The sequence below is a fragment of the Pteronotus mesoamericanus genome, unplaced genomic scaffold (assembly GCF_021234165.1).
Source record: "Pteronotus mesoamericanus isolate MK-2021 breed Mesoamerican mustached bat unplaced genomic scaffold, CSHL_Meso_final contig_74, whole genome shotgun sequence".
Classification (NCBI taxonomy): domain Eukaryota; kingdom Metazoa; phylum Chordata; class Mammalia; order Chiroptera; family Mormoopidae; genus Pteronotus; species Pteronotus mesoamericanus.
In genome coordinates this window covers 26526706-26544296 of record NW_026555247.1, presented here as the reverse complement: position 1 = coordinate 26544296, position 17591 = coordinate 26526706, and the positions used below count along the sequence as shown (strand labels likewise).

The 17591-nt window shown below is 52.9% G+C and overlaps 1 protein-coding gene across 5 annotated transcripts in view; it reads right to left on the bottom strand.

Moving 5' to 3' along the window:
- Positions 1–17591, bottom strand: part of CTIF (cap binding complex dependent translation initiation factor) — a 251769-nt gene that overhangs the window by 117895 nt on the left and 116283 nt on the right. For all 5 annotated transcript variants that reach the window (XM_054583614.1, XM_054583615.1, XM_054583611.1 and 2 more), the window contains exon 7: positions 6935–7011. In XM_054583614.1, the coding sequence (XP_054439589.1) occupies positions 6935–7011 (77 nt within the window). The remainder of the gene's footprint in view (positions 1–6934; positions 7012–17591) is intronic.

The window sequence follows — 17591 nt, the reverse complement described above, 5'->3', positions numbered from 1 at the left end:
AGAGGGGACTCATGTCTCTGAACTCAGAGCTGGGCACGAGGCTGGAACTTCTCGTGCACCTGCCATTGCACGTCATCTCCCAGCCACCCTGCAGGCTGCACATCCAAGTCCTTGGGGACATTAAGAAGAATGGGCGAGAGTCCTTTTTTTCTCAAGACCTGCTGACTGGTGAGGGAGGAGCTGGTCCCAGGCTGCCCACCACACACCCTGCCCCCAGTGAGGGTGGCGCCACAGTTGCCTGTTTCTATCCGCTCCTGCAAGGGAGGAAGGGCTGGGGGTGAACGTGTAGGGCGGACCTCTGAATGCTTAGCGTATTAGGAGAAGAGACGAAGCCCTGAAGGAGGAGAAATTAAACCAACTCGGGAGGCTGGTTCCTCGGGTCCTGGCCCAGAGCCGGTGGACAGCACCCCTCCCGTTCTCCTGGCGACTGGGCCTGCGCCGCCCGCCTCTTCCGCAGTCTGCTACCCTGCCTCCAGGCTGTCCTCCTTTGCCATCTAGGGTTTATGGGATCTAAATGAGTTCTGACAGCTGGAAAAAGGGGAAGAGGGCAAAGAGAGAAGAGCAATGCTCCACTTCCCAGCGGCGGGCACAGACGAGGTCCCCAGCCCAAATGAACAAAAGGACCCCCATATGGATGTGGGTCCTGGGTAAGGGACGTGCAGGTCCTTCCCTGGGAGAGGGACTCTAGGACCTTGTTTGCTTCCCCACAAAGTGCGATGCTGAGAGCAGGTCCTGAGCACAAAGCACCTGCCAGGAAAGAGGGGCGGGAACCGGTGAGCCACGGGCTACCCTGGGCGGGGCCCTTGCGGCATCCGTCCTGCCCAGGAGCGGTGGGCAAGGTGGGCCCCGCCCTGAGGGGGGGTCTGGCCATCAGGATTTGCTTGAAGCCTGGGGTTTTCTCCAGGTGCAATAGGGCCTGCCCATCACTCAAACCCGGACCTTCAAGACATGAGCTGCTCTTCTTTCCAAGACAGCCCACTTGGGGTGGGCGTGGGGGAGGAGGAGAGGGAGCCTAAAAATAATTCCTCTCTGACTCATTTTGCTTAGAATCTGACAGGGCTGCCTGCCAGGTGGGGGTTTGCCTGTCCCATTTTCTTATCTATCTTTAGCAGGGACTTAATGAGGGCAATTTCCTTGCTGGGATACAAAGGCAAACTGTGGGCCATGGGCGCGTGGGTCTGTCTCACTGTCCCCGGGCTCCTGCTGACAGGATGGCAGGGATGGCCACTGCAGGGCCGCGCAGTCTGGGTGGCTTCAGGACGGTGCCACCCCAGGATGGGGTCGAGGAAGCAGCAGGCCCCTCAGTGAAACCCAAGCCAGGCGACAACCTGCGGAGGCAAGGTCTCCTGCTTCCTCCTCCCTTCCCCTGCATTTCTGCTACCGGCACACAAGCATCACTCAGGCCTGAAACCCCATCACTCACAACCCGTTCCTTTAGCTTCGGCATCTCTCTCTGTTTTAAAGAGCAAACACAGTCAGTCTTGGTTACTCCCAGTAGGTGTGTTCCACAAAGACCCGAAAACACTGAAGTAGTGGCCACGGCAACCATGGGTCCCAGGGAAAATACAGGGTTAGGTTCCTGTGAGCCTCCGCTCACATTTTTTCCAACTGATCAATAGTAACCTGTTTCAGGTGTGTTTCTGTTTAAAGACACCTTATTTAATATACACTGTTGATTCACTGTATCAAGATTGAACTCATGGCCAACAGCACTGTAACGCAGGCCTGAATGAAGCTTATCTCGCGCATGCATTTTCTCCGTAGGGCGCATCACAGCCTCCTGGCGCTTAGAAGCACTAGACAACACTTCAGCACTACACTTGGGTGTCATTTTAAACAGCAAATTCACCAATGGAAAGCACATAAATGCGAAAAACATGGCACTGCACAGATCACGGAAAGGACGCTTGTGCACACAGGATGAGAACTGAAGCCAGAAGGCAGGCCGGCTCCTGTTCAGCCTCAGCTGGGAGCGTGGGTATCGGGCGACTGAAATATTTCACCACTCGGTGCACGTCCGTGAATGGCCACGAAAGCACTGTGAGTAGATTTAGGGTTACACATAAATTTTAGAGGGTGAGCAGATTTGCTGATGTGGAATCCATGAATAATGAGGACTGACTGTACTTCCGAAAGGGCTGCGTGAACAACTCACGTGCAAGGGCTGACAGAGACCCAGAGCTCTGAACTGGGTAAGTTCCTGCTCAGCTCCTGGTGGGCAAGATCTGGGACTTGGTCATTGTCCCAGGATGAGGGACTCCCGTGGAGACGTAATCTGAGGTGGTGAGGGAATAGCAGGCGCCAGGAAGCTACCGTGAGTTAGAGATGGGGTTTAAGGAGGCAGTGGGCACCCCCAGGGCCCTTCCTGCCCACAAGCCCAGAGGAAAAGAGAAGGAGGGATAAAGTGGTTCCCAGAACAGAAAGAGGGGTCTCCTGAAACCAGTGACAGCCATCAAAGCATGGGGTACAGTTGTCAGGGGTGTCAAGGAATGGGCTTAATAAGGGTTAATGACAATTCTGAAATTATGTTTTTGTATTTAGAGTGCAGATATCCTGTTTGTTTTTTATCAGTGACCTAGATGATGTCACAAAGAGCTTGCAAAATCAAATCTGATGGCTGACACTAATTTTGTCCCCAGAGAAAGAGTCTGGCACCCAAGGAAGGTTTGGGCGCATGTTGACAGAGGAAGGGAAAGAGGGACAAGATCCTTATTTGGTTTTATAATTAAGAAGACACCGAGCCACAACATGGTCAATCGTGCTGCTGGAGGATCAGCTCACGCCAAATCATCCAGCATATGGCCCTACAGAACTGCCAGGAGAGCTGGGGTTGGCTGGCACTTCTCTGGGCACCCTGCTCCTACGGGACCACCCTTCCTGCCGATGCTACCGATCCCAAGGGCACCCCTCCGCCGGTGTCCTGCCGGTTAATCTCCCTCCCAGGGTCAGCTTCCCAGGAACAGACTCTAGACAGACAATCATTCATCGCCTTAGTTTGCTCATCTTGTCAGGTGCTGCTGGGGTGGGGCTGGGCAGGCGTAGAGAAAATCCCCACACCGGAGGAGGTGAGCGCTCGCTCGCTCGAGGTCACCGCTGGCAGCGGACGAGCAGGTTGGCCAGGACCCAGCCCTGTTCGGAGGCTGCGCCTCTGTCCTGCATCCTGAGGGAGGGCAGCTTGAGGCGGGACACAGACCTTAGTGGCCCCCCTTCCAGCCAGGAGGTCACCAAGTCAAATGGGGCAGAGCGCCCGGGGGCATGTTGCTCTTTGAGGAATGCATGAAATACTCCTTTAGTACACTGACATTATGAAGTGCATACTTCTGTCTGAAATCAGCAGACGTCTTTGACTAGTTTCCCCAAATAAACAACTAGTTACCAGTTGTTCAAGTTTTAAGAAAAGGAGAACAATTTTGCACTGGTTACGAGCTTTACCTTTTTCTGGCAAGGAGGAGACGACATCCACACTCAGTGTTAATCGCAGAGCCCTCCGACGTGGGGGCTGCGGAGCAGAGGGCCCGCCTTCCCTACCGGCCCTGCCAGTGGGGGCAGGGCTTTAAAAGTTGATCCAGGAGAAGGAAGGATGATCTTGGGTGCCTTGGAGGGGATACCAGGCCAAGCTCCCTGGGCTCACAAGCAAAAACCCTGCCCGTCTGGGGACCACGAGGTGACAGCCCACACCAGACTGCAGACATCTTCACCCCACTCTCCCCTTACCGTGTTTCCTAAGGGCCTCGAACTACCCTGATTCAAGGAGTGAGCTGGTGCTAAGACCGTTTCCAGGTACTTTGCAAGGATTAGCTCATTTAAGCCTCCCAATGACTACAGCCGTTAACAGAGGACAGAACAGAGTTTTCAAGGGACGAAGTAATTTGCCCAGATCAAAGTGGCGGAGGTAGGGTTCACATTCAATGTCTAATTCCACAGCATATGCCTCAAACTTCAACAGCTGGAAAAGAACACAGTAAGGGCGGTCCTAGACACCTTGGGAGTCCACCCTGAACTCAAGAGAGAACGCGGAGTGGCAGGAGGACGAGGGCTCTAGAGCCTCGTCTGCGCATCCCTGCCCCAGGCTGCGGAGTATCGCGGGAGCTCAGGTTCAGCCACCTGCCCGTGCTGTGGGGAGCTTGCCGCTATCGGACACAGATCCAGTTACTTTGCAGGGAGATGGTAGGCCAGTCCCCTGGAGGCATTCCAAGGAGAGCCACAGAGACGCCACAGGGATAGAGCGGGCCCTTTCTCTTCATGTGACATTGCAGCCACACCCCAATTGTCTATCTCCCAGCTGCCTGCTCTTGGCCTTCTCTGGGTCAAATGTCCACTTGAGGTTGTAGAGTTGAAAGGGAAAGACACTTGGAGTCTGTAAAGGTAAGTTCAGCTCTGCCTCTCCTTAGCTAACATTTCTGGCCTCAGTTATGCCATCTGTTAAGTGGGGAACCAGTACCTGTTCTCTCCCACAACAGAGGGAGCGATCAGAGGTGTGACACAGATGCTGGCTGTGCCCTTTGGCCACCAAACCTGATTCTGGTCACTTCTCCCTGTGCCACCTGGGGAATGCACGCCTCTTGGTGTGGTTTAAGCCCCCAATACTAGGAAAGTTAATCTCTTATACAAAAGCATTAGCTATCAAGGTCAAACAAAGGTTTGGGGCTTAGCAAGGCCATGACTATACATCATCGGCTGGGAAGGTTAGGGTCCACCTGATAATATTCTGCAGCTGTCCCTCCACTGGCAGAGTCACACGCTCTAACAAGAGAGACTCAGGCGGCCTCTGGGGTTGGCTTCCTGCTTCCAGGCAATGAGGTCCTGAAGCTGCCTGGCTGACGGATGGTACTGCATTCCAGAGTGCGAATCACGATGGGAGCGCCTGACCTGCCCGCACAGCTTGTTCAATGGGGGTCTGTTTCTCGGCCCAAACTGCAGAATCTGACTTCCAATGGTCAAAATGTTTGTTCCTCGAGCCTGTCTTCGGTCCAGCCGTGTGTGCTCCCCTTCCATTTCGCAGACTTCCTCAGGTGTGGGGGCCTGTGGCTGTGGAGGCGGCCGTTCCTCAGCCCTCCGCAGGAGCCTCTCGCAGGTTTTCCGGCATGGAGTCCCTCCCCTGCAGCCTCCTCGTCCCTGGCCCCGTCCATCAGCCTCTCCTTGCAGGACATACTTTCCATCCCTTTAATCATCTTTATTGCCTGGCTTTGGACTCTGTCCCAGGTCCACATCCTTTGCGAGGTGCGCTGACCTAACCCGGGCGTTTTGTTAGTCTGAGAGCGGCCCAGCGGAAGGGCAGCTTCCCAGTGCCTGCAAGTCACGCTCCTCTTCCTACATTGCTGGGTCACGCTGCTGCTTTCCGGAGGCCTGCCACTGTCCAGGGGACTCCTGCCGAGCCAGGCAGCCATGTGGACGTGGGGGCGGGGACCTGGATGCCGGGCCCGGGGAAGCAGGTCAGAAGGTGGCCTCTTATTCGGAAGCTTGGGGCCTCCCCACACCTCCAGACACGCACTCTGGGGCCCACAGGGCAGGGGAGGAAGGACGCTAAGCCTCTGCACTCTGCAACACCTCCCCAGTGCCCTGTGAACCCCACTCCCCCTTTAGGGAGTGCTCCCTACATCTTCTACCTGCCAGCACCCCAGACGCCAGGAACTAGCCTCTGTGAAGCTGTACAGCAAAAATGTAGCACATACAGAGCAACAGCCAGGGACAGGGCTTCTCCAGCTCTCCTGGCTCAGTTTCCCCTTTTCATGCTGCTGCATAAAAGTGCCCAGTGGTTCTGATTTCTAAGCCAGGACTGCCCTCGTCCCAGCAACCTGTGCATTCACGGTTCTCCGTTTCAGACCTGCTAAACCCACCAGCTGACGATGAGGCATTCGAGTGCCTGGTCCTCCACCCACCCCGAGCTGGTTGGCCACCACCCCACACCCCTCATTCAGGGCCCGAGTTCGCAGGGCAGGATCTGGGACCTGGGTCAGCCACAGTTCTGATCTCAAGGACATGCACGAGAAGGGGCACTTCTAGCTTTCTGAGCAACATTGTCAGCTGGGCTGTTTCTTGGCTCTCCAAGAACATTCCCTGTTCACTATGGGTAAAACCACAAGCCATCACCTTTATCTAAAGAGAACTTCCTTAGAGGAACACCTCATTTTAATTCCTCAGCCTCCCTCCCTCCCTCCCTCCCCCATCCCTTTTTTATATTTCCATTCAGAAATCATTTATGCATGTTCTAGCAAAAAATATACTCTAACAACTCCTTTTGCACAAATGGTCACACACTGCAAACATTCTGCACCCGAGGTTTTCCATTTGAAATAAACCTTGGAGTCCATTCCGTGGCACAAAGCCCTTAAGGAAACAAGGGCACGCCCTCCCAGGAAGCCCAGCCTCGGCTGCATACTTCTACCCAGGGCTGCCTCACGGTGCGTTTACTGGCCACTCGCTATCATACGGGGCCCTGAACTCCAGGGAGACCCTGGCTTCTGCTTTAGTGTAATGCTCTCCAGGCATCTGAGAGCATGCGCAGGTGCTGAGCTGTGTGTCACCTTTCACAGCAGAGTGGAGTACGGGCCAGGGGCGACTCCCAGCGACTGGGCAGGAGGAAAGATAGACACCCTTGGTATCGTGTTTCTGAGGCCTCCTGGAGGACATGTCTCAAAACACACGTTGGCTGCATCCCAGCCCCTTGGACCGCTGCTGTCGCTGTAAGGTCAGTAGAATGAGCATTTCTCCCCCTGAACTTCAAAACCTGCCCCGGACTCCTGAAAGCATCGATTCCGGGGCTCAACCAAGAGAGGCACAGCTGTCACTGCCTGACCGGTTACCTGCCTCCTGTGCCAGCCTCATAGGTATCAGCCAGTGACCAGGAAGAGCAAAACACAGGCAGGAGTAATGGAGCTACCGATGGTCGGCGGAGGACAATAAAACCCAAAGCTCGAGATGCAGTCTCTCCTACCTTCGGTCATTCCTTCTCCTCCGGAACAACTTCTTCGTGTGCGCGATCTCCACTTCGTGGGGCATCGGGTGGTAGCCCTGGGGTGTGGGGGAGGAGGGGGCATCGTTAGCAACTTCTGAAAGTGCGAAAGAACTTCTGGGACTGAAGTACCGATAATGACATCTATGGCAAAAGGAAACAGAGCATTTGGAAAGACTAGACTCTAACCACCAAAGCCAGACTGAAAAATGGAAATTACACGAGTGAAAGAATTTCCCACCAGGCAATGATGCTGGAAATCCAGAATCAAAAGCAGTAGGGACCCAAAGGGGACCTTAGCATTTGTCCCATCCAGTCACTCAAATTACAGATGTGAATGCTCAGGCCCAGAGAGGTGAACGAGCGGTTTGAGCACTTGTAGAGTTTGCAACAGAGCTGGGACCCCATCCTGGATTCATGGGCTGCACGACTGAGACGTTACTTCTCTAACAGCACGCTGCTCACACAACAGGGACGTTAGTATCTTCTTTTCTGAGCTGCCGAGAGGACCAAGAAGACTCAGGCCCCTTGCAAACCCTGAGCCTCATATACAGGGAACATGCTAGAACCCAGGTCTCCTCATCCAAGTCCAGGGCCCCTGCACAGTATTATACAAAATCCTCCCAGGGAGCAGCTAAGGGAGCATGCCAAAAGCTAAATGCCTTTTAAAATTTTAAACTGGGGGAAATCCTAAGGATGGTCTTTTCTGTACTGTCAGCAGGGCAACAGCATTTATACATTTACTTCATGACCAGTGAGAGGCCCCCTGTTTATAACGGGGGGCAGATCCCAGCAATGCCAGGCCCCAGGTAGGATTACTTGCAGAAGCTGGGATGACGGCCAGCTCTGTTCTTACCACCTCCCTCTCCGCGGCAGAAAAGCGTGTTCTGGTGGGATGTGGGGAGAACACTGCCAATCCATACGGACGCTGGGGGTCAGGGGGTGGAGCACCTAGGTCTGGGGTCTGGGAGGAAGGTCTGGTGTGGTGTGAGTCTGGGGCACCTGGGTGCAGGCTGACTCAGAGTCCACGGAAGCCTGGGCACGCCCAGGGTGAGAGAGGAAGTGACGGAGCCTACTGTTCTGGACAGCGGTCGGTCAGAGTCCCTAAAGCCCAGCCCCCACTCTACAGACAGGGAGACTGAGGCCCAGAGAGCTCATATGATGAATCAGAGACAGGCACTCTGTGGGGCTGGCAGCCCGGACCCTCTACGGTGAGGGCATGTGCAGGCCTCTGCATTTGGGCTCCACAGCTGAAGGCTCTGCTGGCTCTGGGGGCTCAGGGTTCAGCCCCTGACCAAGGCGGGGGCAGGGGTGTGATGGACAATGGCAGCTCTGGCTGTGCATGGAGGGCACCGAGAGGGCAACAGGCTCGGGGGGACACAGGGGCCCTGGTGTTGTAGACACTCAGCCTAGACTCCTATTGAGTCTGGGGAGGCAATGACATATTTCAAAGTATATTTTAATAATAGTGTCTCCCTCCCACCCTATCTTGCCTCCAACAATGCAGCCAAAAAGGCATGAATGAATTCCGGGCTCCAGGCAGCCACAATGGGCCTCTGTGGCTTTAGGATGTGCTTTGTTTAATGGTTCTCTCAAAGGACATTATTTGCTTTCTTTAATACAAAACACAAACAAGGAAAAACACCACGTCTTCCCCTCTCATTTCCCCTCTCCCACCCGGCCCAGCACCGGCCGGCCTCTTCCCTCACTCTCCCGGCCGGCCTCAGCTCACTGCAGGAACGCACTGGGTGTGCCTGGCTGAAACAATGGAAGGAAGCAAGGGCTCCCTCTCAAGCCGGTGGCCTGGACCAGGCTCTTAGCCTCAGCCCGGGCAGAGGGCGCTGTCCACAACTGCGGGCTCTCCAAGAGCCCAGGAGGTGCCGGTGGCCCTTGTTTGGGCCTTAGAGTCTGGGCTCTACCTGCATCCTGACCTCCTCCCTAACCACAATGGCCAAAGCAGGGGGGAGCTGCCCTGGGGCCTAACCTCAGCAGGGTGTTACAACTCTCTGCCAGGACCCAGTGTAGCCTAGGGGATATGCAGGGCCACTTAGAGCTTCTAAATAAGCCATGGCTGAAACCTGTGTATGCATCCAGCCATCCCCCGAATTAATATATGTGCATGTATTGCCCTGACTGGTGTGGCTCAGGTGGGTGGGCATTGTCCCACAAACTGAAAGGTCGTATCCCTCCAGTAGAGGAGAAGTTGAATTGTCAGAATTATCCTTTAAAAGTACAATTGGCCTTTGTGTTCTATTCTTTCAGGGAACGTGCCTTAGTTGCAAGTTCAGTCCCCGGTCGGAGCGCGTGTGAGAGGCAACCAATTGATGTTTCTCTCTCATGCAGATGCTTCTCTCCCTCTTTTTGTCCCTCCCTTCTCCTCTCTCTAAAAGTAAATAAAATCTTAAAAAGATAAAGAGCATATGCATGTGCATATATAAAATATTGTAATAGTCAAAAGAACGGCTCTGGGGCCAAACTGCGACATTCAACCAGGCTCTTTCTCTTGATGGTGAATAAATGAAAGAGCCCTACCTCCCTTGGGGCACTTACATTCTACATAGAACTTTCAGGCATTCAGCATACAATGGGGTGCACTGCTATACATGCTTCATTGGCGAACCCTCTCCCATCAGCCAACTTTGCACCTCATACCCAAGCGGGTGGTTGGTATCAAGTTGACACACAATATTCAAGATGCTGCCCATATGCCCTCCAAAACAACAGTATCTTGGTGCCAACTGGGGCAAGTATGAGGCCAACAGAAGAAGAGAGAGGAAATTTGTGTTTAGCCACATATTTGCTATCAAATAAGCGGCTGGTGCAGGCTACCAAAAGTTTTTTAAAGTCACTTGCAAGAGGTAAGACTTGTACATGAATGTTCATAGCAGCATTACTTATAATCGCCAGAAATGGAAACGATCCAAATGTCCATTAACGGATGAGTAGATAAAGAAAATGTATTAGAGGGCAATAAAGAGGAAGGAAGTCCTGATACATGCTACAACATGGATGGGCCTCGAAAACATCATGCTCGTGGAAAGGAGGTAGCGACCAAAACCACGTATTGTACGACTTCATTTTAATGAAATGTCTAGAGTAGGCAAACCTGCAGAGACAAACAATATGAGTAGTAATCGCCAGGGTCTAGGGAGAGGGAGAATGGGGAGTCACTGCTAATGGATACTGGGTTTCCTTTTAGGGTGATGAAAATACTCTGGATTAGACAGCAGTAGTGGTTGTACAACCTTGTGAATAAACCAAATGACATTTAATCATACACTTTAAAAGGGTTAATTTTATGGTATGTAAATTGCATCTCGATTTAAAAAGGTGGAAAAAAACCTCTGAGAATAGTATATTCCCAGCAGAGGGAACAACAAGTCTTAGGAAGAGGAAGATTCAGTCACAATGAAAAGTGGGGCTCTCTCACTCAGTTACTCTCCAGCAAGCAGCTGCCCTAAGACACTGTCCACAAGATAAAACAGGAAAGGGTGGCATGTCCCAGGCAAGCACCCAATGACATGCGTGACAAGGAATCTAGAAGGAAAATAAATTGGCATCTCCAGGCCTGGCCAGGGGAGATGGTATTCCAGCTTTCAACCAGAGATCCCTCCCTGCTCTTTAGGCAGGACATATCCCTCCAGTAGAGGAGAAGTTGAATTGTCAGAATTATCCTTTAAAAGTATAATTGGCCTTTGCTCTAATTCTTCATTCAACAAATCCTTACACTCCCTCCATGCTTTGAAATAGCTACATGTGGATGTCAGTCCAGACAGAAGCCCCGCTACCTCCTGCCATAAACGACAGCGCCGGCCTTCTGGTTAACCAGCTGGTTTGTGCGCTTATTCAGTGGGAGTCAGTTGCCTCTGTGGCATCACCCTGCACCTCTCAGGCCCTGACTGGTCCTCCTCTGCTTCTCTACCTGAGAACCCTTCTCCCTTCAGCTCTGAGACCTGGCTCAGTGCCCCTCTGTCTAACCTCTGACCACTTTCAATAGCTAAATGTGCCTAGGAGACAACTAGATTATATAAACCAAGTCTCTCCAGGGAGAGAGGGAAGATAATACTCTTGCGTGTGGCGCTGGCAGAGTACACGTGAAACACACACACACTCTCTCTCTCCCCCTCCAGGAGGTCAGCCCTGTGTAAGACACAGCACTGCAGGGCAGCGCATTACTGCTCTGGTTGCAGAACCGTGTTATGTAAAATCCGCCCTTTCCAGGGCAGAGCTGCTGGCCTCAGGCTGGAAGTGCAAGGGCCCTGCCTTGAGATGACAACTATAAACAAACAAACCTTGGGTCTGGGGGAGTGGAGAGGGAGGGAGGGCTAAAGCAAGGACACTGAGCCAGGAGAGCAGGAGTGCCTGGTGTCTCCGAGGCCTGCAGACTCTGTGCTAAGAGACTCACTCCCTCCGAGCCACAGACGGCTGCCCCCTCAGCCTGTGCATCCATCCGCTCACACATCTACTCTTCCATTCATCTCCCCATCCTGTAAGTATTGTCGTTTCAGGCACTGCAGATACAGTAGTAAAAAATAGGCAAAATGCCTATTCTTACAGAGCATCCATTCTCGCGAAAGGAGAGAGACAAATGAGTAGATAATATGGTAAATGACGGAAAATGCTTCAAAGCAGAACAAGGCCGGAGCGGGGTGGGGACAGTCAGGAAAGACCTCTCTGTTACTTGCTATGTACCCATCAATCCATCCACCCATCTGTCCATCCTTGGGTCTTCCTCATCCAACCAGGGCTGAAGGCCTACTGCTCAGTGTCAGGTGCAGCTGGTGGAGAATCCAAAAATGAACAGACCCAGCTGCAGCCCTAGGAACTCAGGGGGCCACAGATGAGTAAGCTGGTGTGTGCTGTGTGCAACACAGAAGTTGAACGGACACCTCTGGCTGCCCCAGAGGAAGGTATGCGCATCTCTGCTTGGGAGAAGGGTCAGAGAAGCTTTGCTGAGAGGATGGTGCCTGAGCGGAATTTTAAGGGTTCAACAGGGGCTCAAGAGAGAAGCATGTTGCAACCCTGACCTGCTGGCCAGTAATGCCCACATCATGACAGAGAGTGTTCAGGGATGTGCCCAGGACTGTGGGAGGAGATGGGGCACCAGGCTCTCTGATGGCCAGCGCCGGTTCCCGTGACTGCAGCGTCTGGCTGGTGGCATGCGTATAGTCCTCTTCACCCCCTGTAGTGGGTAGACTTGTGTGCCCTCAAAAGATTAGTCACAGCCCTAACCCTGTGTACCTGCAAACATGACCTTACTTGAAAATAGGATCTTTGCAGATGCGATCAAGTTAAGATGAGGTCAGGCTGGATCAGGGTAGAACCAAAAAACCCTATAACTGGTGTCCTTATAAAAAGAATATCATGTGAAAATTAGGGTATGCTGCTATAAGCCAAGAAGCTATGGGAAGCCAGAAGAAATGCCAAGCAGTCCTTCCCTGACAGCTTCAGAAGGACTGTGACCCGGCCGACACCTTGATCTTGGACTTCCCCTTTCTGTGGCACTTTATTACGGCAGCCCCAGGACACCAAGACAGGTAGGAGTTGAATTTGTGTAAGTTACAGGCTCAGCGGGCAATACCATTGTGTTATATTGCCAACCTGTTTTTATGGAAGAAGGAGAGGTTTAGTAAGGTCACGGAAGTCGCCCAAGGCCACTCAACCAGCTGGCAGCAGCCTCTATCTGCGCCTCCAAGGCTCCCACTCCCAACTGTGATGTCACTTGGCTGACAGTACGGGGGTGGAGATGTGGAGGCCGAACCCCTGGGGACATCAGACAGCTCTCCCCGGCCCTGCCTCTGACCCTGCAGTGCTCAGCCAGGCACTCTGGGTCCCAAGACGTGAGGAGTGGCCGAGAGCAAGGCCTGAGCTATGCTGGGGCTGAGGCTGGGCAGCCCCATTTCTGACCGCTCAGCTCCCCCCCAGGCCTGAGGCTGGACAACTGGTGCTACTGGGTACAGGTTCCAGTGTCCTCCCCATGCCTGCCCTGCAGAGCGCTGGCTGTGTCCCCTGAGATGCCCTGGGCCATGGTCCCGTAGGCAGGCCTCTGCTCGTCTCTCGTTAGAAGTTGGTGCTCATGGGCAACAAGGTCTTCATGCCCTTCACTCCCACGTTGTGGCGGGGTGGCTGCTGGCTGCTGCTATGCCCCATTCCCTTTCGGTCTGGCTGGACAAGCTTCAGACGGGCCCCCTGGAGCTCAATACCATGGCCTGCAGCTTGATGGAACCCCATACCCGTTCCCCCCACCCCAAGGAAGAGTTCCCTGATATCCCTGCGACCTTTGACCTCTGACCACTCAACCTGGACCTGGGCCTAAGAGAAATCACCCAGGCCTAACTGTCTCACAGGTCTGTTTTCTTTGTCTCTGACACACCAGTTCTTTGCAAAGGGAGAGATCACTATACAATAACAAGGAAGGGTCCTCCCATTGTGTGAAGGGCCTCCCAGGCTTTGGGACCTGGACAAACAGCACCAACCCCATAGCCCTTAGCAGGAGGGGGTGAAAGGCCGAGCTGGGAAGGAAGGCCGAGGATCCTGGCCCTGTGAGGCAGCAGTGGGAAGTGTCAAAGGGAGAGGTGTCCTCCCCAGTCTCTGCCTGGTGACACACCTGTCTGCCTATGTTGTTCCTGGGTAGTGACTCTGCCCCAGCCTCTTGGAAACCTCCTCCTCTTCTTCATGAGTTGCACATGCTCCCCATCAGTCTCCTGTCATGCCCAAGAGTGCTGTTTAAAGGCATGGAAATGAACAGTTTCCTTCTTCCAGAAAATTCCAGATAACTCAGAGTGGAGGGCCCCAGGAATCGTCTGGCTTAGAAGAAGAACTGGAGCCCCAGGAGGTGGGGCAGAGCCTCGGACAAAGCCAGCTGGGCCTCCCAGACTCGCTGTCTCCCAAGGGTTAACGGTACAAAGGAACCATAACATTTGGCAGCTTGAAGGGCCATTAAAATGCCAAGTTCAGCTCCTCTGACAATGAACTTGTCTCAGTAGTGGAGCCTTCCACCCACTGGGGGGTCATGTTTTTTTTATAGCTTTTAAGAAGTTATCCTACCCAGGCCTCACTCCACGTGGACAGGATATGTGGGTCACGTCTAAGCTGAAATAAACAGGTAATGTTTCTAGAATTCCTGGAATCTTGAGGCAGTACATCTATTCAGAGAAGCCATCCTGTTTCAGAAAGGTGGAGGGGTGGGCCGGCTCTCCATGCTTAAATGTATGGTTGTCTAACTTAAAATTTATTTTTCTTAATCAGCGGAGGCCCTTTTAAAAACAATACCTTAGCTGGAGTCTCAATATAAAAACAGAGCTATAAGTAAACAGGAAAGAAATCTAGAGGCTGTCTCTGAGCCACTGGCAGCCCCTCTACTCATACCCCAGGGCCAGACCTGAACTCTACGCACTTTGGAAAACTTCGCTCTGCTCTAGACACTGCATGGATGCTGGCTCCGAAAGATCTGGATATTTTTCCAGAAGAGTAGCCTCTGTGAACAGGTTTCAGTGGAGCCTATAACCTCCCTGCATCGCACATGAATACCCTGACTGTGGCAGTGACGAGAGCCCATTTATCTGACATTCCGGGGGTCTGCGTCGGCCAGTCCAGGGGTTACAGGGGCTACTTCAGGGGGGTCGCTGGCACGTGCAAGCCTCGCTTGTTTGCACTAAGCCTTTAGGCAGACTGGGTCCCACCTCTGTGGCAGAACTTAGAGACCCCTGGGCACTTATCTCTTCCAGCCCTGTCCTCCTCTTTGTGGCAAATGAGGATGAAAATATTTGTCCCTCCTACATCCTTTACCATGACTATTTAAGCCCTCCTTTGATTTCATGGGCCAGTAAATTCCTCTTTTTATCTTCAAAATATTTTGAGGTGGGTTTCTGTCACCTGCAACCAAAAAAATCTTCCGTAATTCAGCACAACATAATTTTAGGTGTTGTGGTTGATCACATCACATCCATGAAGCCACAGAAAGCAAACGCGACCCTCCCTGCCTCCTCCCACTGGTAGATGCGTCAGAAAGAATCCACCAGGTAAAGCCAAACACCAATGGCATTTACTCAATAATTTCTGAATGTACAGAAAAAATAGGTGAGAACATTCATGCCAAGGACAGGGGCTGAGAACCAAGAGAAAAAAACGTTAGAAAATTGTTTCTGCATCATATGGTGTAAAATGTAAAGGAAACAATTACTAAGGTGCTGCTTTTTCAATTACCATTGTCAGTTCTTTGTTTTGCAGCCAGGGCAGCTGAGTGAAGGAGGCGTGTGTGTACATCTGTGAGTACCTTTGTGTATGCGGGTGTCTCTGTGTGTAGAGAGGGTATTGGAGGGATGACTATGACTCTCTTTGTGCCAAAGACCAAATGCAACCCAGTGGCTCAGGACCTTTGTCCAGGTGGCAAGCCCAGGACCAAGAGCCCAGAAGCAGTCCTGGAAGCAGGCCACCTGGTCTCCCGGTGGCGTTTCGGGTGCTCACTGATACAGGAGTAGCCGCATGAGAATGGAACTGGGACAGACAGAAGCTCTCCACCCCCAAACCCCGCCCTGCCCTGCAACGAGGGACACTCACGGAGGGTCCTGGGAGCACTGCCAAACCCCAAAAAGGGGATACCTTCAGGCTGCTGCAGACCAGAAGCAGGGAGATGCGCAAGGAACGCGAGAGGTACAGACGGCCATGGGAAATGGCACCATTACTGCTCTGCAGCCTCAGGAAAAAGCCGGGGCAAGACTGGACATATGTGGCCGGAATTCTGGCCCTTAGTGAGGGATGTGTCTATGGCAGAGATTAGACTCAAAAAGTCCATGAAGTGGGCTCACGAGAAGGCAAAGCAATGCTGGTGCTCTAGCCTCTAAGGGAGAGTGACATTATATACCTAGGTGGTAGTCCAGGCTTGGTGGGTGGAATGGCACATGGGTGCATAATCGTTCTCGGCTTTTCTGTCTGCCTGGAACGTCTCTCCCACTTTTACTAACCCGTGAAACCCTGTCCAGGCTTTGCCATTGGCATAAATGTTCCACCCTGCAAAACTGACCCTAATTCCCGACAGAACTGAGTATTGGACACTCTTCTTAGCACTCCATGCTAGTGTCCAAGTAGACTAGGTAGTCACGTGTGTGCCTCCCCTAAGCACGCTATCAACTTCCAGGAGCTCAGGGGCCATGTGTCCTACACTTTTGCAGGCCCCATGATACCCTGAATACTACAGCCCTCCTTAACTGCTCATTGGATGAAAAGTTAAGTTGACTGACAACCCTGGATGGGCCAGAGTTGGGCCATTCCCATTCTATCCACTGTGACCCAACAACATTTACAGAAGGCCCAGGGGCCCAGGTGCCTGTGGCCCTCACCCAGGCAATATCTCCTGTGCTGTAAGAAGTCAGGATGCTCCACGACCCCAGCAGCCCTCCACGTGAGGCCGTGAGGGCCAGTGTTTATGGCTGCAACTCTCCTTCAGTTCCACGCAAAAGATGATGAAGACCTGGATCCCCGGTGCATACCAGGGGAGGACTATGGCCCGGAGGGGTCACACACAGGCGACAGCAGCCAGAGAGGTGAGACCCAGAGATCCACCGTGCCACGAAAGAGGAATGGGTGGCTGGCAGTTAGACAAGAGCGGAGCAAGGATGACGGGCCAGGTACAGAAAGGTCACGAGAGTGGAAAGCCCTGGGTGTCTAGCAATGGGCAAAACTGGGGCAACACGGACCTCATCTCTGGGGTAACCTTTCCTCCCCTAACATATTGCTAGTAATGCGACTTGGACCCTCTGACCTTTCCTCCCTAGGGGGTAATATCTAGGCTTCTGTTGTGTTTCGGCTCTAGGTCTAGAAAAGCAGCAAAACCAGACAAGCTATGCCATGGCTGACACCAGGATCTGCTGCATTGACCCCTGTGCTGGTACCTACCAATCAGTGGAGACCTGGACCCTGAAAAGGCACACCTGGACTGGTGAATATTTGATTGAGATTCCCCCCTTGGACCTCCCCTAAAACCCCTACCCTTTAAAGCCCTTAGGACTGAGGACCCAGGGAGCTCTCTGGTGCCTTCCCCTCCCCCTCCCCTTCTCCCCAGACTTATTACCCTTACCGTCCTCTTTCCTAAGTTCCAAGAACCTTCCTTTCTGCCTCTGTGACTTTCTAAATAAACTTCCTCTTACAGTTTGAGTCTTGGCTCTGAATTCTTTCCTAGCCAGACCTCAAGTACTGAGACTGTCGAACCAAGGTCCAGTCTGACCCCACCGGTCTAACACCTGGTGTTCTTCTCACTGCCACCAACAGAAGGAGGTGGGCGTGATCTCCTTAGGAATTCAAAACAAGGCTTCTCTGGCACAGGGCAGTTTTACAGTGGGCCAGCCCGAACCGTGACCAGGAGTCAGGCACCGTTGGGGGCGTCCCACTCAGTGGCCCCTGCTGGGTTATGATCAGTGATCCCAAGTAGAATTCAGCCCCTGTTTTCTGCCCTGGATTTGTGCTCTTTGCCTGGTGCACTGGGGATAAAGGTGAATAACTGATCGCAGGTGGGACCATTGCCTCAACAAAGGGCAATAAACTCTGGGGAGTCCTCAGGCTCCTGCTTTCCCTGCCAGAGCTCTTAGTTTCACCTGCAAGATAGCATCTTACATGTTGCAGAGGCTCAATGAGAATCTTCCAC